The sequence below is a fragment of the Argentina silus genome (assembly GCF_951799395.1).
Source record: "Argentina silus genome assembly, chromosome: Y".
Taxonomy (NCBI): Eukaryota; Metazoa; Chordata; class Actinopteri; order Argentiniformes; family Argentinidae; genus Argentina; species Argentina silus.
In genome coordinates this window covers 21,450,707-21,475,312 of record NC_139654.1, presented here as the reverse complement: position 1 = coordinate 21,475,312, position 24,606 = coordinate 21,450,707, and the positions used below count along the sequence as shown (strand labels likewise).

Below are 24,606 nucleotides of genomic sequence, written 5' to 3'. Positions count from 1 at the left end.
ATTCAACACCATCGCTCCAGCTCTCCTCCAGGACAAGCTATCCCAGCTGAGCATGCCTGACCCCACCTGCAGGTGGATCACTGATCCACTGTTCCTGACAGACAGGAAGCAGCAGGTGTGGCTGGGCAAGCTTGTCTCGGAGCCCCGGACCATCAGCACCGGAGCCCCACAAGGCTGTGCTCTCTCTCCTCTACACTGTAATGATGATTTTCAGATGTTGAAGAATGCAGTCACCGGTGATGTAAATAAAGTGGATACTCCAAATAAAGGTGGGGGGGGTGGCGCCGGGAGGAGGGGGGGCCCCAACTGCAATGAACCAGCTTTGGGGGGGCCCAGCTTGCAAAAGGTTGAGAACCCCTGCATTAGCTGAATCAATGCCAATTGGAATACCAAAACGAGGAATCACATGTTCCATTAAACACTTCACAACCGTCTGTGCGTTTTCTTTTCTCGTCACAAATGCTTCTATCCATTTAGAAAATCTATCGACAGTCACCTGTCTGAATTGTTTCTCTAATCCTATTGTGAAAAACAATTTTGAAATGTACTCAGTTACCCCTTTGTAACATATGTGCGTCGGCCCATGTACATAAGAGATCAAAGGATCATACGCAAGTTTTGGCAATGCAAAACGATCACCCCAGAATCTCCATAAACCCTCGTCATCTTTTATACATCCTTTCTTTTCCCACAATCTGATTCCATTGTCTTCCGCTTGGTTTTGAAAAGTTAACAAATCATCGTTAGTAAAGGGTGGATCCGTCTGTAACACTGCTATCAATGCATTTTCCTCCGTCCATGGTGGAAAAATTCCATTCAATGCTGCGTCTTGAGCATACTTATCTGCTAAGTTATTTCCCTTAGCTACAGTTGTGGTCAGAAGTTTACATACACTTGTAAAGAACATGTATGTCATGGCAGTCTTGAGTTTCCAATCATTTCTACAACTCTTATTTTTCTGTGATGGATTGATTGGAGCACATACTTCTTTGTCACAAAAAACATTCATGTTTGGTTCTTTTATGAATTTATTATGGGTCTTCTGAAAATGTGACAAAATCTGCTGGGTCAAAAATATACATACAGCACCTTGAATTATCAATTTTGGTGATGGAGAAAGTTGTGTCAATCAAATTTGCTTTGTGGCATGGCCTCTTAACTTCTTATGAGTGATTATGATTGACTCCAGCTGGTGGCTTATTTCAGCCCATTTAAATAGGGCTTGTTTGATACACTCATTACACTCAGCCAAAAACGCTACAATGGGAAAGTCTAAGGAGCTCAGCACGGATCTGAAAAAGCACATCATTGACTTGAACAAGTCAGGAAAGTCACTTGGAGCCATTTCAAAGCAGCTTCAGGTCCCAAGATCAACTGTGCAAACAATTGTTTGTAAGTATAAAATGCATGGCACAGTTGTGTCACTGCCACGATCAGGAAGAAAACGCAAGCTATCACCTGCTGCTGAGAGAAAATTGGTCAGGATGGTCAAGAGTCAACCAAGAACCACCAAAAAGCAGGTCTGCCATGAATTAGAAGCTGCTGGAACACAGGTGTCAGTGTCCACAGTCAAGCGTGTTTTACATCGCCATGGGCTGAGAGGCTGCCGTGCAAGAAGGAAGCCGTTGCTCCAGAAGCGGCACCTTAAGGCTCGACTGAAGTTTGCTGCTGATCACATGGACAAAGAAAAGGCCTTCTGGAGGAAAGTTCTGTGGTCAGATGAAACAAAAATTGAGCTATTTGGCCACAATGACCAGAAATATATTTGGAGGAGAGAAGGTGAGGCCTTTCACCCCAAGAACACCATACCTACCGTCAAGCATGGTGGTGGTAGTATTATGCTCTGGGCCTGTTTTGCTGCCAGTGGAACTGTTGCTTTACAGAAAGTAAATGGAATAATGAAGAAGGAGGATTACCTCCAAATTCTTCAGGAAAACCTACAATTATCAGCCAGAAGGTTGGGTCTTGGACATAGTTGGGTGTTCCAACAGGACAATGACCCCAAACACACATCAAACGTGGTAAAGGAATGGCTAAATCAGGCTAGAATTAAGGTCTTTAGAATGGCCTTCACAAAGTCCTGACTTAAACCCCATCGAGAACATGTGGAGTGTGCTGAAGAAACAAGTCAGTGTCAGAAAGCCAACGAATTTAGTTGAACTGCATTGATTCTGTCAAGAGGAGTGGTCAAAGATTCAACCAGAAGCTTGTGGATGGCTACCAAAAGGGCCATTTAACCAAATATTAGCATTGCTGTATGTACAGTGCCTATAGAAAGTCATCATACCCCTTTGAAATAGTTACTATATTTGTCGTACAGCCTGAAATCAAAACCCATTAAAAAATGTTTTCCAGCTTTATGTACAAATTTAGCCATACAACATCAAACTAATGAAAAAAAAGGCGACAGTTCTGAAAATTTATAAAAAATGAAAAACAAGAATAACAGGGTTGGAAAAGTCATCAGTCCCCTGATTTAATACTTTGTAGAGCCACCTTTTGCTGCAATTACAGCCATCAATCTGTTTGGATATGTCTCTACTAGCTTTGCACACCTAGATTGGAGAATATTTGCCCATTCTTCCTTGCAGAATTGTTCGAGTTCAGTCAAATTCTGTGGTGAGCGGCGATGGACTGCTCTCTTCAAGTCCATCCACAGATTTTCTATCGGATTTAAGTCAGGGCTCTGACTTGGCCACTCAAGGACATTCACCTTTCTATCCTTAAGCCACTGCGTTGTTCTTTTGGCGGTATGTTTAGGATCGTTGTCGTGTTGGAAGGTGAATGACCTGCCCATCTTCAGCTGTCTAGCAGAGGGACGCAGGTTGTCCTCAAGAATTTGGGTGTACTTGGCAGCATCCATTTTCCCTTCAATCCTGACCAATTGCCCAGTCCCCGCTGAAGAGAAACATCCCCACAACATAATGTTGCCACCACCATGCTTCACAGTAGGTATGGTGTGTTTTGGGTGGTGTGCTGTGTTTGGTTTTCGCCAAACATAGCGTTTGGAGTTCAGTCCAAAAAGTTCAATCTTAGTCTCGTCTGACCATAAAACCTTTTTCCACATGGCAACAGAATCTTCCAGGTGTGTTTTTGCATAGCACAAACGAGACTGAGTGTGGCACTTTTTCAGAAAAGGCTTCTTTCTTGCTACCCTGCCATACAGGCCAGCTTTGTGTAAAGCTTGTGAGATTGTTGTCACATGCACAGACAGACCCAGTCCCAGCCATAAAGACTTGTAAGTCCTTCAAAGTTGCCTTTGGCCACTTGGTAGCTTCTCTGATCAATGTCCTCCTGGCTCTGTCATCCAGTTTGGACGGACGGCCTGATCTAGGCAAGGTGTTGGTGGTGCCATACGCCTTCCACTTCTTAATGATGCTCTGAACGGTACTCAGAGGGATAGCTAAAGCCTTCGAAGTCTGTTTGTAGCCTTCACCTAACTTGTGCCTTCCTACAACTTTATCCCGGAGGCCTTTTGAAAGTACTTTTCCAACCATGGTGAATTCTTTGCAGAACCATGCACTTCTAGTAGTGGAATCCTCAAGAAACAGCTGGTTTTATTCTGAAGTAATCAAAACCACTACAATTGATGTCAGGTGGGGGGGCAATTAGCCTGGTGTTTGATCTGGAAGTTGATTGGTTGCACCTGAGCAAGTTTATAATGGTATACTCTAAGGGGCTGATCACTTAACCAAACCAGGTATTTCACTAATTAATTTTTAATAATTGTCCAGATTTTCTTTTTTTTTCTTTTCACTTTGATGATGGGGGTTATAATGTGTACATACAGCTCGAAAAAGTTAGATTTGATTTATTTTAATTTCCAGGGTGTAATGTGACAAAAGGTAAAGATTTCACAGGGTATGATGACTTTCTATAGGCACTGTATATTTTTGACCTAGCAGATTGTCACATTTTCAGAAGACCCATAATAAATTCATAAAAGAACCAAACTTCATGAATGTTTTTTGTGACAAAGAAGTATGTGCTCCAATCAATCCATCACAGAAAAATAAGAGTTGTAGAAATTATTGGAAACTCAAGACTCCCATGACATACATGTTCTTTACAAGTGTATGTAAACTTCTGACCACAACTGTGTGTCTGAATCTTCTCTCGAATGTCCTTTACATTTTAACAATGGCTATGTGAGCAGGCCCATCATAGCTTCCAATAAGTCTTTTACTAATTTAGCTTTCGTTTAGTTTTCCGGCTGTGGTTATAAAGCCTTGATTCTCCCAAATCTTGCTAAAATCATGTGCTACTGAAAAGGCATACTTTGAATCAGTATATATAGTTACTGATTTATCTTTAGCATATATACACGCTCTTGTCAATGCAATCAGCTCAGCCGCTTGTGTTGATAAAACTGGTCATCTGTATGCTTCAATACATTTCCCTTCATTGTCCACAACGGTATATGCTGCATATGCAGCTATCTGCTCTAAATCAGCTCGTACGCGAGATGTGGAATTTATAACTTCCATACAATCATGCGTAACGTCATCACTCTCGTGCTCTTTTTCAACTCCATGTAATAATGTTTTTAAATCTACCGCAGGGTTAGTATGTGTTATAGCAGAAATAGTTACATTTTGGGTGCCAGTCAAAATATGTGATGTTCTCCTTCTCTGACTTGTCATGTGTTGTGTAGTAATGTTTTGTAAAATGATATTTACCGAATGTGATATCATTGGATGTGCCAAAACAATGGTTTGTGATTTTTCAACCATTATGGCCGCAGTGGCAACAGCGCGCAAACACGGCGCCATGCCTTGAATTATCAATGGTAAAACTTTACTGTAATACGCGATGGGTTGCATGGCTCTGCCGTGTGTCTGTGCCAATACTGCAGAAGCTACATCTCCATTGTCTGCGACATACAAATGAAATGTCAGTGGACTGGACTATGACACAACATGTACTTAATGTGTCAAATTGCCTGTTTCATTTCTTCATTCCATAGCACAGTGTCTGGCGCGTCCTTCAGAGTCGCCTTTCTTAAAATAGCATCATACACAGCGTATTCTGCTAGCCAACTTCTGCAATAGTTCACCAAACCTAGGAAAGGCAACATTGCAGTCTTAGTTCTTGGCCTTTCAATGTCTTTGATTGCTTGAACTCTGTCCGGTGATAAAAAAACGACATCCATTTTTCAGTATATATCCGGGATAGCTGACGCTCTCTCTGCAAAATTCAGTTTGAAAAGTGATGCGCGGTGTCCCCCATCCGCTAGGTGCTTCAGCAGTGCAATTGAGTCGGTTGTGCACTTATCCTGAGTTCGCGAAGCAATTAAGATGTCATCAAGGACCGTGGCCAAGGTGCGGAAGCGAGGCTTCGTTGCACACCTGTTGCGAATGAAGCCTCGTTAACAAAATGGAAAGTCAACCAGGTCCTAACGTACACTCATAAAATAAACGGGGTTTTCCCTCACCATACATATCGAGTCCGCCTCTGTGTCCAAGGACATTGTTACAAACGTATTGGATCAGACACGAGGAGCATGGAACTCTTAATTTGGATAGATGTTCATTAACATGTTTACCATAAACTGTACTACTGTCCACAAAGCCCATGGGCATTCTTTTCCATATGTACTGTTGTTTAAGGAATGTGAATGCAAATAAATCTTGTGTATTTTCGTGGACAGGGATTGAGAAGTAGGCGGAGCTTAGATCAACAACTGTGTAGAACTTAGAATTAGCTGGCAAAGCTGTTAAAATCGAATTGGTGTCTGGTACAATTGGTGAAAGAGGAATCACAGCTTCATTAACTTTTCTCAAATCTTGTGTAAATCTATATTTGTTAGTTCCTGCTTTCAAAATAGGATTCATTTGAGAGTTATTTGATGACGACTTCCTTGCAATGACACCTTGCTGCAATAAACTTTCAATAACAGGTTTAATTCCCTCTTCCTTCTCTTTTGACAAAGGATATTGCTTAGTATAGACTGGGTATTTATTTGGATCAATCTTCGCTTCATATGGTTTCACATTCATAATCCCTACATGATTTGCATGTAATGCCCATAATGTTGACGGCATTTCGCTCAACACACAGGGGGGCCGTAGTTCGACCTTGCTCTCCTTTCCTGTCTCAATCTTTGGTTTCTGATTATTCTGTAAATCCTTTATGAAGAAGTGTGTTGACTCAGTACCGTACGACCATACAATATAATTCTTATTCTTCTCTTCTTGTTCTGGTGGTAAAATCACATATTGATTAAAATCATTAATCAGAATATCAATATCGCTAAAGTCATTTCGAACTGCACAAACAAAAGTTTCAATGTCATTTGAAATGCTCTTCCAAATTAACAACAGCCCGTATGGTGATATAAACATATTCTGAGGAGTTTCCTGCATCTTCTCTTGATCAATCACTTTATCAGAAAAAGGCATATTTACAGATTTCAAATTTAACATCCTTGTTGCTGCACTGCAGGAAGCCAATCTCTTGATACCCTCTATTGTAAACATTTTCTGTACAAAATCTGTCTCTGTTAGTGTAGTTATGATATTGTAGGAATTCAGATTACTATTTGAAATTAATTGATATGCTCTACGTGATGGTATTTGAATTTCTACACCCTCCGGTGAACAGAAAATACTCGCATTCAATTTACTCAACAAACCCCTTCCTAACAATGACAATGGTGTCGTTGAGCTGACTAGGAATGAATGTTGCATTTTAATATCATCTAAATCAATTTGTAATGGAATAGACATAGGATCAGTATGCACAGTTCCCCCAATTCCTATAGACTGTACATTTTGGTTACTCAAAGGACAATTTAAATCTTTCTGTCTCAGACATGACAGAGTGGCTCCCGTGTCTACTAAAAATGTAATCCTTTTCCCATCTACATTTACACTTAATTGTGGAATCTCAGATGGTTTATCTGTAATATGATATTGTGGAGCATTAATGATACATTTAGTTTCTGTCATGTCCAACTCAAACCGTCATGGTCTCCACAACAGATTTGTGGGAGTGTCTCTCATGTTTGGTCGAGGTGCATACGCTGGCTGTGCTGAGTTCACTGCGGGAGGCATGTTATTTCTCCCCATCCGTGTCGCATTCCAGTTTCCCCTCTGCTGAGAATATCCCCTTCTCTCTAAGTCTTGCTGTCTTACAGAGCAATCACGGACCCAATGTCCTTCTCTATTACAATAGAGGCACACATTACTTCGTGTTATTCCCCTTCCATGACCATTTTCATTAAAATGTCCTTGTCTACTCTGATTTCCCATGTTAGGTGCTATTGGGTTTTCCTATATTGAGGTATTGGCGCTTGAATCACAAACGGTGTATACTGTGGCAATTGTACCACATCTGTTTTAGGTTTCTGAGTCACAAATAACCCCACGGCTTCTAATTCTCTTATTTTCTTCAGTAATTTCACTGGTTTCAATGAGTATACGTCTGGTGTAGACAAATTCAATGTGTGGGCAGATTCAGCATCCATCCCATTTAAAAACATACTTATGAAAAACGTGTCTTCCGCGTCAGTTATTTCTAACTTTGCGTCTTCCTTCCAAGTCTTTTGAAATCGTGTTGCAAATTCCGACATTGTTTTATTTGATTTGCGTTTGCAATTTAAAATCTGTGATATATCATGTTCTTGGCTGGCGTGTTCCTTTAAGAACTCTGTAAGCTAGTCAATATGCTTGTCCTTGTAATCCTTGCTAAACCATGGATATTTATCATCCAGGTCTCTTCCCTCTTTTGGCCCATCGTTATCATAATCGAGTGTGTCACATGACTCTATTAAGGTTACCATTTTAATATTAGGCATGAGTGTGCTCAGAATATATCTCACATCTTTTCCGCTCATACTCCCATGTAATAATGCTGTGCGCCACCAATTAATGAAATCTTGTGGGTTGGACAATGGTTTTGGTGCATCTTTTATAATTTGTGATAATTCACTCAATGTCAAAGGTTTGTCTAATACATGATCCTCTAAAAACAAGTAAAGGTGCCAACGACTCATCACCGCTACTTGCTTCCTTCTCACTTCTCAATTTCTTAATCTGTTCCTCTGCTTGTTCATCCAGTATGGCCCGTATTATCTTGTAAATATTATACACTTCCTCGTCAGAAATATTAGATAAGACGCCATTTATGTCTTGAGCATTTATGAACTCAGGATCTAATACGATGTTTTTTTTCTTTTGATATTTTTTCACTGCTGTTGAAAAAGTTGTTGTCATCTCACTTATAATGCTATTATGATGAGCATCAATTTCCTCTTTTTTCTTTAACAAGGCAAACATCTTTCTATATTTACTTTCCACGCTTTCTCGAATGTATTTCAATTGTTCATTGTTTATGCGTGTTCTATCCCCACTGTATTTTCGTTCTACATTCAAGTATTTGTTGCAATTGCGTATCCACAGTTCACTACAGTCCTTACGCCAACTTTTAAGTTAAAAAGTTCTTCCGCTCTTTTTTCATAATATTACCAGGCCATTGTGATGCCATCAAACTCCAAGCTTGAAAAACTTCTCTCATATAATCTAGATCCCAATTGGGGTTACTCACTGTTCTATTAGCCACAATGAAATCCTGCGCAATTTGTAATTTATCTTTTTTGAAACTCCCATCTAGAGGATAACTACCATCTGTCCATTCTGATAAGTCACTCAAATAGGGTTCTACATAGAATAATCCGAGTTTTGTTATCATCCACTCCCGTGGTGTCATTTGATCAACATGTTTTATTGGTATCTGTTTCAAATGTGGGTTTGTCTTCAATAACTTCATCATCGCTTTTCTCTCTTTGCGTGGCAGATCACGCTCATTTTTGTGTTTAATTTTGACCGTTTTGCACTCTGGTATTTTACTGGATTGATTCCCCATGGTTCAAACACATGCAGTATTCGTATTTTAATATCTCAATCCAACCTTCAATTCGACCTTATTCCATAATAGCTTTTAAATTTGACTTTTGTTTAGTTTTTATAAGTTTTTATAATTGACCTAGTCAATAACTTGTCAGGGAAGAAACATTTGCACATATCAAAATTACGGATGGCTTTAAATCCGTTTATCCATGGCCTCTCCCCATGACCTAAGTTTTTATAATTGCCCGCAATGACTTGCCCCGGGGAGAGACATACACAAAGATCCTATCTTTCTTTTGTGTATTCAGGATCCAATCCTGTTCTGTGCTTACTCGTAATCAGAATCCAATTCTGCTCTTTATCTCAGGATCCAATCCTGTTCTGCGTACCTATTTATCCACTCGCTTGTACACATTCTATTGTCAACCTAAGCTTTATTTTAACTTCTCAAATCTTTTCAACAATAGCGCTTCTCAACACATACAATTGACTTCCATTTTGCTAAAAACAACCGCCGCGTCAATGCTACGTGACCGCAACGTCACAATTGCGACTCTCTTTTCAAGCAACCTCCTCTCACAACATATCATTAAATGCACAGCAGTTCACTCCAAATTGTATTTTAATTTAATTTGATTCAAATCTCTATCTTTTATCTTTTGATTCACTTTAGACTTTCCTTACTTCAACATCACATCATCATCCCCCTAAATTTGTTATAAAGTTTGTGATTCGTTCTGGTTCAGCTGTCCTAGGCAGGCAGAAAGTCATAGAGCATAATGAAAATCTGCTTACCTGCTTTTGCCGTCCCCGGTTCTGTTCGTCGTGTTCGTGACGCCAAATTGTAATGATGATTTTCAGATGTTGAAGAATGCAGTCACCGGTGATGTAAATAATGTGGATACTCTGAATAAAAGTTGGATCAGGATAGTTTAATTCAAATTGATTTGGGCTCACAATGGAAGATACATGGTCAGTGCATAGTTCCACAAGAGAGCACCCAACTTGTGGTCTCTCTCATTATTTATACACCGAGACAAACAACCCTCAGGAAGTCTCCCCCATACCATATGTGGCATGGCGCCAGCAAGTCTGGAGGTAGAGGGGCCCAGGCTATGTTCCACATCTGGTTATCATTACAACTGAGTCTTACGTAGTTTGTACCCCAGCTAAAATTCATCATAACATACACCAACAGCTGCACCTCTAGCCACTCTTCTGTCAAACTCCTGAAGTTCGCGAATGACACAACCCTCATTGGATTAATCTCCAACAGTGATGAGGCCGCCTACAGAGAGGAAGTTGACAGCCTGGCTTCCTGGTGCAGCCAGAACTACTTGGAGCTGAACACTCTAAAAACTGTAGAGATGGTAGTAGACTTCAGGAGAAGCCCAGCCCCAACCGCCCCCCCCCCCCATCATGTGTGACTCCCCAGTTACCACTGTGGAGTCATTCAGATTCCTGGGGACAATCATTTCAAAGGACCTCAGATGGGCGGAGAATATCACCTCCACCATCAAGAAGGCCCAGCAGAGGATGTTCTTCCTCTCAGAAAGTGATGGTCGAGTTCTACACGGCCATCATTGAGTCCATCCTCAGCTCATCGATCATCATCTGGTTCGCTGCCTCCACTGCCAAGGACAAAGGCAGACTGCAGCGGATCATTCGGTCAGCCGAGAAGGTCATTAGCTGCAACCTGCCATCTCTCCTGGACCTGTTCCACTCCAGGACCAGTAAGAGAGCAGGAAAGATCATAGCTGACGCTTCCCATCCTGGTCACAACCTCTTCCATAGACTTCCATCCGGCAAAAGGTTCCGCTCAATCAAGACTCTAAAACCTTGCGCCACCTGAACAGTTTCTTCCCCATGGCAGGTGGGGCTCACAAACAATCCCCCTGCCTCTCACTGACTCTGCGACTTCCACCCCCCCCCCACCCTGTCACATACACAATGCACTGACAGTGTAATTTATAATTATTTAAAATTATTATAATTTATAGTGTACATGCCCCATAACCATTCCACAGCCTCTAGCCTCATTGCCACTTAGCCTCACACAGCCTACAAGATGTATTGTTGTGCTGTTCATTTTTGTAAATTTGTTTATTTTGTTAATATTTTGCTATTTTGTAAATTTTCTGTCAATACTTACTGTCAATACATCAATGCCATTGTTTTTTATGTCCATGCACCAACCTCACCAAGTCAATTTCCTGTATGTGCAAATATACTAAGAATTCTGATTCTGATGGGTACTAAAATAATAATAATAAATGTTCAGCCTAATAATGACCTTCATTGACCTTCATTGACACTTTTGGTCCTCATGTTGACAGACATCAATAGCAGACTCCAAAGGCAAACGCAAAGCCTAGAATCAATACTAGACATTGACAGCTCTCATACAGTATGCCTGCACAAATGATTTGACGGAACACATCTGACTCACCAGAAACCCCTCTCAAACCAATTACTTTTGATGCCCTGAAATTATGTACACAAATACCATCAAATAAAAGCTGAGAATCTCTACTTTTAACCTCATAGTATGTTATTACTATGTATGGCTTTAAATATTTAAAATCCAAACTTTTGGAGTATAGAGCCAAAATGCTTTACTGTCCCAATACTTACGCAGGGCACTGTATTTTTTACATAGAGGCATCATCACGTACACAACCTCCTCACGTGTTAACAATCTGAGATGGGGATTGCTTGTGTCTATGTACCAACGTGTTCTAAGTAAATCCTTAGTTTTTTTCCCATGACTTAAGTTCAGTGAACTGGAAGCCTTCAATCCACTTGGTTACCATTTGATATGATTGGAGATTACACTCACTGTTTGAGGCTCACTGCTTCAATTTACTGAAGGGTAAATGTACAACCAGACACGCACACCTATAGCCTAAGAAAGTAGCTCACTCTTCATAACAATTCAAGTTGAACTTAACAATTTGATTCTAAATGTTAGACTAGATTGAAGTACACAATTCATGTTGACAGTGATTATTGTAAGTGGTGTGCACTGCATTGGAAAGATTAAGTAATACTGAAGAATATTGTCATGCCTTTTGTCCTTCACCAGCATACCACCACCACCCATCTGAACTGTCCCTTTCTTTTGGATCCACAGATTGTGAGCCTGAAGGGGTGTCAGATTGGTCATTTGATGAGAATTGTCTATTCTGCTGCTTAAGACGAGACAAAGTGAAGGTAGATTCTCTTGTTTCTTTCTCTGTCATTATTGTGTGTCCCTTTTATAGTCTCTTTCCCCAGCCACTCTGTGTCCCTGTTTTACCCTGTTGGATAATGGCATGTATTCTCACACCACAAAAGCAATAACATTTCTTGTAGCACACCAACTTGTTTATGGTGGAACACAAAAGCAGCAGACAAGACAAGTGTCTGGGAGAAAGTTCTGGATCATCCATTTTTCAAAGTATAATTCTCCTGTGCCTTCACAGTTTTTCCTGGTTCTACGTCAGATTTAGCGTTGCACTGATTGGTATTCTCTAATGGGAGGAATCAAAATCAGCCCATCATATTAGAACACAGGAACAGGTTTTGGGTTTCAAATCAACAGTGAGCTGTTTACATCAATTTGTTGCAGCGTCACCTGCAGAGGTGAGACATTCACCAAATAATTAGCTACTTCTTCACCCCACCTTATCTTGCCCTGTGCCAGGCTCTGTGGACCACAAACCTTCCGGGTCCCACAAGATAACATTATGGAGTAAAACTCTTCTCTAATTAATGCTGGACACTTGCATATGACTTCACACTCACAAAGAGACTGTGTTCTGTTATCAAAAGTTAACTACGTTGTTGAAGCTAAATATGTCAAACAGAGCAATAGTACACCAAAGTCAGAATCACTAAAGCCCCGATTCTATATTCTAGGCCTTAATTTACTTTCAGTGGCTGCGGGGGCACCAAACTTTTAAATTGACCTATGACCACTTTTCCCCGACCCTTCATAATCTTTGATAAAGCTTTAATGATTCAATCAAATGTCAACCATCGTGGTCAATATGGACTATACTGAATAAAATATTGTTTTATCTCTAAAGCTATACCAAAGATTGCATTTGGGAGTGGAAACATTGAGCACTAGAATTGGACTCGAGCTGTCCTTTCTTTTTACCCAGCTCCTGCCCTTTTATGTGCCTAATTACTCCCTTTTCATTGTTTGTGTGATGTCCTAGGAGCACTTAGTTGGCCTAAGCAACCAGGGCTTGGAAAGTGGGGCCAAACCCCTCCTAGTTAAGGTTCAGACCAAGATCGACAGACTCGAGAAGCAAACAGAGGAATTCCTCAATGCAGTCCTCCACAGAAAAGGTATGTAGTCATTTCACAGATCATACCAATGGAAGATATGTGTTTTCTTAATCCATCACAACTGTTGTGTACATTAGGGATGTCACGGTGCACCGGTAAACCACAGTGTCAAACTCTAAGGTTAATGAAGGACTCGAAGTGATGAATAATGAAGGATCAGACGGTGGATCTTCAGAGTACAAGATGATGTTTTTATGACAGGCAAGCACAAAAGCAGCAGACAAGAAAGATGCCTTGGAGAAAGTTCTGGGTCAGCCATTTCTGAAAGTATAATTCTGCATTCACAGTTATACCTAGTTCTTTGTCAGATTTAGCGTGGCACTGACTGCTATTCTCTAATGGGAGAAATCAAAATCAGCCTATCATATTATAACATTGTAACAGGTTTTGGGTTTCAAATCAACAGTGAGCTGTCCACATACATTTCTTGCAGGGTATGAAGTCACGTGCAGAGGTGAGACCTCGACCAAATAATGAGCTCCCTCTTCACCCCATCTTATCTTGCCCTGTGCCAGACTCTGCGGACCACAAACTCTCTGAGTCCCACAAGATAACATTTAAGGAGTCAAACTCTTCTCTAATTAATGCTGGACACCTGAACATGATTTCACCCTCACAGACAAAGATATGTTCTATTATCAAAAGTGAACTACATTGTCGAAGCAAAATAACAGAGCAATAGTATCATTATTCTGAGCCTTGATTTACTTTCAATGACTGCCTGGGCACCAAACTCTTAAGTTGACCTATGACCACTTTTAGTGACCCTTCATTAACATACCAAAAGCATTTACAGTACAGGACGTAAAGTCATCATCGGTTCACCGGTGTTACTGTTCAGTGCACTGCTAAAAATAGTGCCAGTGTGTTCCACAAGCAACGAGCCAAGAAGCCGACTACCAGCTCATTATTAGCTACTCTTTGAACTTCATAAACTACTTTTAATTTATATATTATGCTCTATTCATAACTTACAATCACAACGCAAGCAATATCAGATCAAATCTGCACTGCTCTACTTTTTGCTCAAATGTTCCAGCGGGCCCGTAAAAATAATATAAGCTGTGATATCGTGTGCGTGGTATAATCAGGTAAAATTATACTGTACAACGGGTCTTCATGTTGACAGACACCAGTAGCAGACTCCAAAGGAAAACACAAAGGCTAGAATCAATACGAGACAGCTCTCTTATGCCTGCACAAATGATGTGACGGAACACACCTGACTAACCAGAAACACCTTTCAAGCCAATTTTCCTACCCTAAATACGACTGGCGTCCTGAAATAGGGGTGTAGACCATGTATAATAATGTCAGTTTACACATTAAGGTTTGGCTGAGACTTTTGGTTATATTTTGTGAATAGCAAGGCATATCTAATATTGATAATCTGACTCCAATGTAATTATCACTATGTGCTAAGAATTGTTGAGTTTGTGCTGATTTAGTGCAATAATGGTCAAATAGAATGAATCAACTGAGGCTTTAATAATACTGATATTACTCATACAATTATTACAAGGCACATACTTAATAGGAAAATGTTACATTCTACCCTCAATGATAAATGATAGAGAGAGAGATGACCACAGGTCATTCAAAACAATGCTACTCATAAGTCATGACGAGAACCACACGACAGGAAAAAGAAAAGAGAACAAGCTATTCCCTGACCTCTGCTTTTATATCACTTCACAACCACAGTATTTAAATTAGGAGCTGTTGACAAGGAGACCCAACCAGAGTTCATCTAATCACCTCTATACCAATGACATCACAGCTCTCAAGACATCCCACAGAGCTCATAGCCATTTGTCTTCTCGGGAAGTGCTCTCAATGTAAAGGAACAGAATAGCTCCCCCTTCAGGGGACTATGTATAAAAAGGGTAGTCATTTCTAAATGGTCAAACCAATCTGAAAAAAAGAAAACATTTAACATCTCTACTTTAACCTCATAGTAATTGTTTGATTTCAAATACAAACTGTTGGAGTACAGAGCTAAAAGAAGACGATGCTTCCTCCTTCCAATACTTGTGAAGGGCACTGTTTATGTATCTACTCTCACATAATTGCTGTAGTCATCACACATTCTCTTTACCGTCTGATTGAAAGTGTTATCTGTAAAAATGGGTAGCTTTTATACACACAACAGTGCAGAGAAGGGGGGGAAATCTGTTAGCGTTTTGATAATAGGCGGGACACAATCACTCATCCTACAACAGAACAGTGAGGTATTTTCATCGAGATAAGATTTCAGCGGGACTGGTAAAGGATAGTAAGATGCCAAGTAGGCTCTAGAGCAGGAGATGAATTTTCTCTCCATGCCATCCTCTACTCCGAATAGTTTACAGACTTCATGGCTATGGTTTGACAGACAGGTAAACCTATTTGTGACTGTCTAAAGATTTACAATGACAGCTCAAAAAGGCACAGTTATTTTATAGGCTATACTGTAGGACTAGGGGATCCCCTGTATCTTTGGTGATGCGTATATAGCTACCTTTTAGGATTCAAGGCTCGAGATGAAGGGAAATGGCTGGTGAATTACAGGTGATTTGAAAAGAAAACGTGCTCCAAACGGCTGCCGGGAGCCCCTCAGTTAACCAATCAATCAGTTAACCACTCTTAAAGAGAAATGTGCATTAAAATTGCATATTTCATTGATTATTTGATATGTTTTTATATTTTTCAGAACAAAGCACTATTCATAAATGCACGCATGCAATTAAAATACTGTTCTTTCAGTCCACACTTGCATTATTTCATTTGAGAAATTATTTTAGTTACAGTAGGCTTTTTTTGACCTTGTGTAAAAAATCTCATCCCGTGACATAGATTTGATAATTTCTTAGATAAGATTCTGTATCTCAGTTTTATCAGTAACTTGAAATACTGGATTAACTCTTTGTGAAGAAAAAATATTGGGTTGCAGTTTTTTCAATCCTAAGAAGCTAAAACATGTCTGTAATGTTAACTTTCCCTCCAGATACCCCCAGCTTCTCAGACCCGCACATTCCAGTAGTGGCTCGGGAGATCATGCAGCGAATGATCCGCCAGTTGGCTGCTGAATATACCTCAAAATCCAGCTCCTCTCAGGATAGCCCCTCTACCCCCCAGCCTCCCCAGGACCAAAGCCTGCAACGCCTGCCCTCGCTCTCAGTGGTGCCTCCTGCTACCAGCCCCGGGGCCACTGTGGCTGCTTCTGCACACAACCAGAACCCTGTCCTCAGCAAGTTGCTCATGGCCGACCAGGACTCCCCACTTGACCTCACCGTCAAGAAGCCCCCATTCGAGCTTTGTGAACAAGGTGACACAAATCAAAACTAGTACTGGTTCTGGATAGACTTCACAGCTGTGCCTAGCCGAAACGGTGACAGCAAGCAATCAGGATACACTATTACTGAATAGACATACTGTGGATTGCATGTTGAAGTACAGCTAACTATGAGTTAAGGTTACGTAGTCAGTTTAACAACATCAAACTCATAGTTATAACACACATTGTTATCACATTATCCTGCCCATTTATAACACACTGAATTATCCTGCCCCTGCTTCCTGAGCTAATTCCTGACCTGACCTTCTCCTCTCCCCAGATAGAGTCTTGGACCTGTCACTCAAAAAAGGCTGCAGCTCGTCGCTCCACAGCTCTCAACTCTCCCAGACCACGCCCACTCTCAAAGGGTAAGAGAAGTTTATATCTACATTTAACTTCTGTATGATCAACTCCAGTCCTTGAGGGCTGCCAGTGTTTGCTTCTCACTGCCACTTTTTGGTGGAATATTGAATTTCTTTCACAGATCAAACTTTTCAGCCCAGAAGTTACTTTAACTTTGTAAACTATAATTTTTCTTAGTTATTTACCCTTTATTCAACCCTTCAAGGAAGGCCCATTGAGGTCCAAGCACCTTTTTGTTTTTACAAGGGATCTTGTGTTGGGGTGCCAAATACCTCTTGATATCATTTCTCTATGGCATGAATGTTTGTGCATGTGAAATAGAACATGTCCATCATTTTATTTCAATTTCGATTAATTAAGCGCCAGTTGCCTCGATTTAGCTGCACCCTCTCTTTATAAGGAGAGAGGAGAGCAGTGGGAGCTGATGTGATCTGAAGCGATTATCATTTTCAGCAGAGCAAAAGCTGCTTGCGATACACTGTAGATAGATATACATAGATGCAGGTTCATATATCTATCCCTCATGTGTAATGTGTAACAAATGTAACATCCCGTGTCTGCTGGCTTACTCTTTTATTGCTGTGCTTGTTCAATGGTAACGTCACTTGTTAAGGGCCAAAGTCTATAGTTTTAGCATTAGTAATTTTGTAACACAGTCATTGTGCCCTGCTCTGCTATTTAGGCTAATGCCAGACTGGTTAACTGCAATGACAAACATCCCTCTCCTGCCCTTGCTTCTAAGGGCCACTGGAACATTTACTTTCTTATATTTTATACTTTTCTTTTATTTAATTTCTTTACCCTGCAAACATACATTTTTATTGTTTCTTATTGTTATGTTGAGTATCCAAAACAAGAAATAAAAAATTCCCCAACTTGCCTTTTTTTTTTTCTTTTCTTAAAAGCAGCACACACATACACAGAGACACATTTAAGTGAACAATTAAGTGATGTTACCTAAGCAAGATCATCTAATAAAGGAGTGCCAACATCCTCCCCTCCCCAACAGTCCTCCCATAGAGAGAGAAAGAGAAAAGCACAGTGCAAGCTCTGCTTACACCCAATTTCCTTCCATCCAATCAGGCGTCCCTAGAGAGCTGACGGACATGGTGAGCTGCCTATGAGGAGCCTGCAGGATGGGAGGAGGGAGAATATCGGTCACTCCAGCTCTCTTAAGCCTGCCCAGCCCCAGCCTCACTCGCTGCACATCAAACAGGAGGTCAGACTGACCCAGGAATCTGACCCAGAGTCGTCTCCGAACCACACTACCAAGCTCCCCAACCTCTTCCCCTTATTCTCCAGATTTTGCTCTATATCCTGCGGTTCCAAGGCTCACTTCGGTGCCCTCCTCAAACTCTGGGCCAACACCACGGCCAGTGACCACCTCAAAGACCTGCCCAGCCTTTTGGAGGCCACAGGGGTCTTCTCCAAGTCTCCTTTCTGTGGGAAAGGAGCCGTCCAGGAGCGCCAAAGTGACCATGGTTTCTCCCTTTCCCACTCCCCACCCGTCAACCTCAAGATCCCCCATGTGCGAGGCCTGGGCATTGGGGTGGACCTGTCCTGGGGCTCCCTGCCCTCTGAGCCCTCCAGTTACTCCAGCTCCCACTGTGAGAAAAGCCTGGGAAAGAGGCTTCGCTCTATTCTACCCATGCACAGATGCAGGGGGAGCGGTGGTGGTCTGAACGGCCCAGGAGGAGAAAGGGAGTATTGGGTTTGTGACTCAGACCACCAGGCCTCTGGAGGGCAATATCCCACCTCAGACCCAGAAGCTGACCTCAGCTCCAAGCAACCAAGGAAGAAGAGGGGGCGTTACCGTCAGTATAACACTGATCTGCTGGAGGAGGCTATCGGGATGGTGATGGGGGGCAAGATGAGTGTGTCCAAAGCCCAGACAGTTTACGGGATCCCACACAGCACCCTGGAGTACAAGGTCAAAGAGCGACTGGGGACTCTGAAACACCCGCCCAAGAAGAAACTGAAGCTGATGAGCCTCATGGAGGAACAGGAGGGTCCAGAGGTCCCGGAGGGCCTAGAGGGGGTCCATGACTTCCAGGACTCTGTGTCTGAGGAGAGGGAGTCAGTGTCCACAGAGAACAGGAGGGAACTACACAATACTGACCTCTCACCAGACCAGTAAAGTAACAGCAGAACGAGATGCAGTACTATATGATGACAATGGTTATGATGATGTTGATGATGATGTGTTTTTAACCACATCAGGTTAATGTTTGCATTTGACTGGCAGTGGCAGAGTAGTCTGTACAGTACACATAACTAATTTGTTGACTAATTGAAAAAAGCACTTCATTTATTGATCACTCCCCTGAATCAATCCAACCTATTTATCTAAGATTGTTAATAGTTTTAACCTACTGTAGACCTGTTCTTTAAAGCACTCTGTCTCTGCACTTCTTCCTCAAATTGCCCTAGATATTCTTAGTTAGAATACACACGATACACTGCTTTAGATACAATACTAAAATATGTAATATTTGAGTTCATTGGCTAATGTAATGTGTCATTCAAAATTCAATTGGACCAGATCAAAATAATAGTAGACATTTGGCATACTGTCCTGTCAGTTGTCTTGTCTTCAGAGCACTTAGTTTAGCACACAATGTTTAATCCTGTGAATGGCAGAAATTCTCATAAGCCTACCAATGTTTTTTATTTTTTTCTCAAGTGGATCATAGATCTTAAAGGGGATTTTTTATTATTATTAACCAAGCTGATCTTGTAGTCTAACACTGGATTACATAAAGAAAATGCAGTCGCAAGGAAGTGTGCAACCACTGTCCACTGATCTCTTATGCACATAGTATGTTTGTTGAGATAACAGATTCCCCTGTCCAAGATTTCACTTCCTTTGTTACACAACCAAACCTCGGAGCTACTCTACAAAAGCACGCCAGATTATTATCCACTCAGAAATGTAACATTTTGCTGCGTAGTCTGAATAGCTATACTTCTGTTCACTCGTAGCCTTCACCACAACTCACAATAAGTTCAAGTTGGGCTGCAGTATTTGTCAGTTAAATAATGCATTTGTCTGTATCAGAAATGTATATAATAGATATGTATACACACGCATACCTCACTTTCAGATATATGCTTTTGTCCGTGCCTCTTGTGTTCCATTCAGAGTCATCCAACAAAGGGAAAAATACAGTTCATCCTCCTCAAATGCATCTACCTTTTTGAGGTGTCTGACTATTGGCTGACAAAAATACACACCCTCCTCTTTCAGGTGTTTTCACAAACTACCTTAACCAGTTTCAGTAGTATTTTTAGTACCAGTGTAAGCCTTCTGAACATTTTAATCTGTGTTACTCTGGAGTTGGCTCAACAAACTTCAGGTACGGAGTACGGTAACATTATATCTGGGATGTCTCTCTCTAAGACATGGGATGTCTAACACTAATGGAATGTTCATTCTTTAATGTTTTTTTCTTCTTTTCTATCTATTCCCAAAAATGAAAGATGTAACCTTTTTAAAAATGTATTTTACTTTTTTATTTTCCTACTCGTATGGTTATGTTGCAGATATATTATGTCAATGCAGTACAATGATAAATCTCAACCAGAAGTCCTTGACGTGGCATATAATACTAAGAATATTATGTGTAGTCTACAGTATTTGTCAAGAGATTAGGCCATTGGTTTCATCCCGAAAGTATCATGATGCTCTTGGACAACATCAAATTCCATGGCAGCCATGTTGACCCCCTGACCCTGCATGTTAAAGTTGACTGAGGCCATTGTTAGAATTTGGCCCTGTCCTGGAATAACACCGAAAGCATACTCCCTAGGCACTTGTGTAGATTTGAGAGTGTAAGGTACAAGAAGTCAAGCAAAAATTCCACATAGCCTATTAAAGGGCAAGGTGGAGCAGCTACCATATTGCCAATAGTTATCAATTTTTTTGCCTGATGGGTAGGGAGTTTTGTCTTAACTGGGCATCCAAACCTTAATACGTATGAATAGGTTTGATATTAATGACATGCAGGGAGACTGCAACATGATATTTGGCCCTCTATATGACTCATGTATGAATGCACATACAGTCATGAGAAAAAGTTAGGACACCCCCCAAAATATTAAGTTATTCTCTTAAAAATATGGACATATCAATATGTTATCTTCTTTCTAACAATGTCTATAGATAAAGGGGATGTAATTGAACAAAAAACTATGAAAATGTAACTTTGTAATCATTTATTTAACGAAAAATTAACAATAATGCCAATTCCTACTGAGGAAAAAGTTAGGACACCCTATGCCCTAATAGCTAGTATTGCCCCCCTTGGCTGAAATAACCTCAATTAGACGTTTCTTATAACTGTCTACAGGTCTCTGACATCAATTGGGAGAAAGTTTTTCCCACTCCTCCTTGCAGAATTCTTTCAGCTGTGTGATGTTCGAGGGGTGTCTTGCATGCACAGCCAGTTTCAAATCAATCCACAGCATCTCAATAAGATTAAGATCCGGGCTTTGACTTGACCATTCCAGAACTCTCAATTTATTTTTCTTGAGCCATTCCTTGGTAGATTTACTGGAATGTTTTGGGTCATTGTCATGTTGCATGGTCCACATCTGCTTCAGCTTCAACTTTCGAACAGATGGTCTCACATTTTCCTCAAGCACCCTCTGATACAATACAAAATTCATAGTGGATTCTATGATGGTGAGCTGACCAGGCCCTGCTGCAGAAAAGCAGCCCCAAACCATGACATTTCCACCCCCATGCTTCACAGTTGGTATGAGGTTCTTGTTCTCAAATGCTGTCTTGGTTTTGCGCCAAACATGTCTACTCTTACTGTGCCCAAATAGTTCAACTTTGGATTCATCTGTCCAAAGCACATTGTTTCAGAAGTTCTGGTCTTTCTCTAGGTGTTCTCTGGCAAACTTTAGTCTTGCCCTGATGTTTTTTTTTGACAGCAGGGGTTTCCTCCTTGCACACCTCCCATGTAATGCAAACTTGTTCAGTCTCTTTCTTATGGTGGATGCATGTACTTTGACATCAATTGTGGCAAGAGATACCTGTAGGTCTCGTGATGACATTCTGGGATTGTTGGAGACTTCTTTAAGCATCTTTCGGTCAGCTCTTAGGCTGAACTTGCTTGGGCGGCCTGACCTGGCCATGTTGGTGGTGGTTTTAAATGTTCTCCACTTGTAAATTATTTTCCGGACAGTGGAATGGCCAATTTCGAATAGTTTGGAGATCTTTTTATATCCCTTCCCAGACTCATATGCATCTACAATTTTTCTTCTGAAGGCCTCAGAGAGCTCTTTTGATCTCGCCATGGTGATGCAACTCACTTCAACAATCAAGAGCAAACCAAACTAAATATCTGAGGTTTAAATAGGACAGGCTCCTCCAAAATCCTCTGTAACGATGTTCTAATCATTTGCACCTGATGTGGTGCTCTTTATTATAATTTTAGGCATTTTAAGTGGAACTAAATGTAGGGGTGTCCTAACTTTTTCCTCACAAGAAGATTGCATTTCTATTAATTACATTTTACCAATAATTTTTTAAATAATTAGTTTCAGTTGTATTTGTTTAGTTATATTACCTCAATTTTTCAATATTGTTCAAATGAATATCAAATGTCCATATGTTTGAATATGTTGAAGAAGACAAAGGTTTTCATAGGGTGTCCTAATTTTTTCTCATGACTGTACACTATCAACCGTTATACCTCAGGACATTCCAGAATGTTGGATCTTGTACCCATGATCCTTGTATCAGGTTAATATAACAGCAAATGGTTCTTATTATTATTTCGTTACTTACAATATTTTAAACAGTGATGTTTGATTTTGTTGTTGTTGTTGTTAGGACACAGGGCAGAATCTTGACATGAGTTCCGCACTGGTATTTTGGATTTTTACATAATTCCTGCATTGAAGTCCACAGGGGATTTGCAAGATTGCAAGAATCAAACCCACAACTCTGGTGTTACTAGCACCGCCCATAACCATAGCAGTGGTTTTATGAATACCAAGGAAGTAAACAAACAAACAAGAACAGATGTTTCTCAGGCAAGGCTGTTTTGCTTTTTTCTTTGTTCATTTCAGAGAAAAGACATGTGATAAGGAAAACTGAGCATTTCAGATTGGTTTTGTTTGCTTTTCAGTTGGCTAAGGATATTAGAGATGTATTGAGGCTGGGTAGAGTAAACATCATTGACTACAAGGTTAACCACTAATTGGTGTGAATTTAATGTAAATCTATCTTGCTTTAAAATGTGCAATGTATTTATCAAGATTATTTGACAACATGCTTTACAAACCAACTGTGACTCCTCAAGACACATTCCGTAAAAGTGTTACAAAGGATTTTTGTTGTTGAAATTGATCTCAAATCTTTATATCTGAAGCAAATCAATATGATTTGTTTTGGTTTAGAATGACTCAATTTAGAAGTGGGCTGGATTGGACTGGCAACACAAAGAAAATTGAGTGAAAGTGCATGAAAGTACATTGACATTGCCGTCACAGGGTGCGTTACATAATGGTATGTCTGCTCTTTCCAAAATAGATTGACGACATGATGATGATAAAAATACAATGCTGTTTTTAAGCAAAATGCCAGGTTTATTTATAGGATTCAGGATATGAGCCAATGTATAACTATTCAAAACTCTTAAAGGATTTTAATGTGTATGTTTTGTTTATCAGAATCCCTGTTTACAGAGCACATGCAGTCTCTTTACTGTCAGACAAGACACTTTTACGGCCATAACAACAATCTATAGTAGCACATCTGATGGTTTACTACCTCACCTGTTGAAAAGGAACTCTCATCAAAGACTACAGTAGGCCTAGTATAATTGTATGAAGCAGCACTTCATATACTCAATACATATAGCAGACTAGGGATATGAGGAGAATACTCCCTTGAAGTGCAGGTTGATGTAATGATCTCTGCTATCACACAATTACTTGCTGCTGTAGATACAGTGCCCTCGTTAAGTATTGGAAAGAGGAAGTATTTTGTTTTCTTTTAGCTCTATACTCCAACAGTTTGGATTTGAAATCAAACAGTTACTATGCGGTTGAAGTAAAGATGCTCAGCTTTAATTCAATGTTTTCTTTTTTCATATTGGTTTCACCATTTAGAAGTTACTACCATTTGTATACATAGTCCCCCTATTTCAGGGCACCAAAAGTATTGGAAAATTGGCTTGACAGGTGTCTCTGGTTAGGTGTGTTCGAGGCTTTGTATTTGCCATTGGAGTCTGCTATTGGTGTCTGTCAACATAAGGACCAAAGTGATGTCAATGAAAGTCAAGGAAGCCATTATGAGGCTGAAATATCAGAAAAATCTATCAGAAACATAGCCAAAACCTTAGACTTAACAAAATCAACAGTTTGTAACATCATTAAAAAAGAAAGAAAACACGGGTGACCTCAGTAGTCACACACGGGTTGGTAGGCCAAGGAAGGCTTCTGCAGTGGATGACCGAAGAATGCTCACCATAATTAGGAAAAACCCCAAAACAACTGTCCCACAGATCACGAACACTCTCCAGGAGGTAGGCATGAATGCATCAGAGACTACCATCCAAGAATACGTCACCAGCCGAACCACAGAGGCTTCACTGCAAGGTGCAAACCACTAGTTATCCTCAAAAAGGATGGTCAGCTTACAGCTTGCTAAAAAATACCTAAAAAGCCTGTAGGGGTCTGGAAAACAGTCTTGTGGATAGATAAGATTAATATTATCATGGACTA

At 40.5% G+C, this 24,606-nt stretch overlaps 1 protein-coding gene across 1 annotated transcript in view; it reads left to right on the top strand.

Moving 5' to 3' along the window:
• The window catches only part of LOC310823655 (ligand-dependent corepressor-like), a gene marked incomplete at its 5' end in the record, with an annotated part of 38,946 nt that extends 19,631 nt beyond the window's left edge, over positions 1–19,315 (top strand). Inside the window, 5 exons of the mRNA XM_083696535.1 lie at positions 11,983–12,062; positions 13,055–13,187; positions 16,174–16,494; positions 16,784–16,871; positions 17,962–19,315. Of these exons, the coding sequence (XP_083552661.1) occupies positions 11,983–12,062; positions 13,055–13,187; positions 16,174–16,494; positions 16,784–16,871; positions 17,962–19,003 (1,664 nt within the window). The 3' untranslated portion in view covers positions 19,004–19,315. The remainder of the gene's footprint in view (positions 1–11,982; positions 12,063–13,054; positions 13,188–16,173; positions 16,495–16,783; positions 16,872–17,961) is intronic.
• Between the last annotated feature and the right edge of the window lie 5,291 nt (positions 19,316–24,606).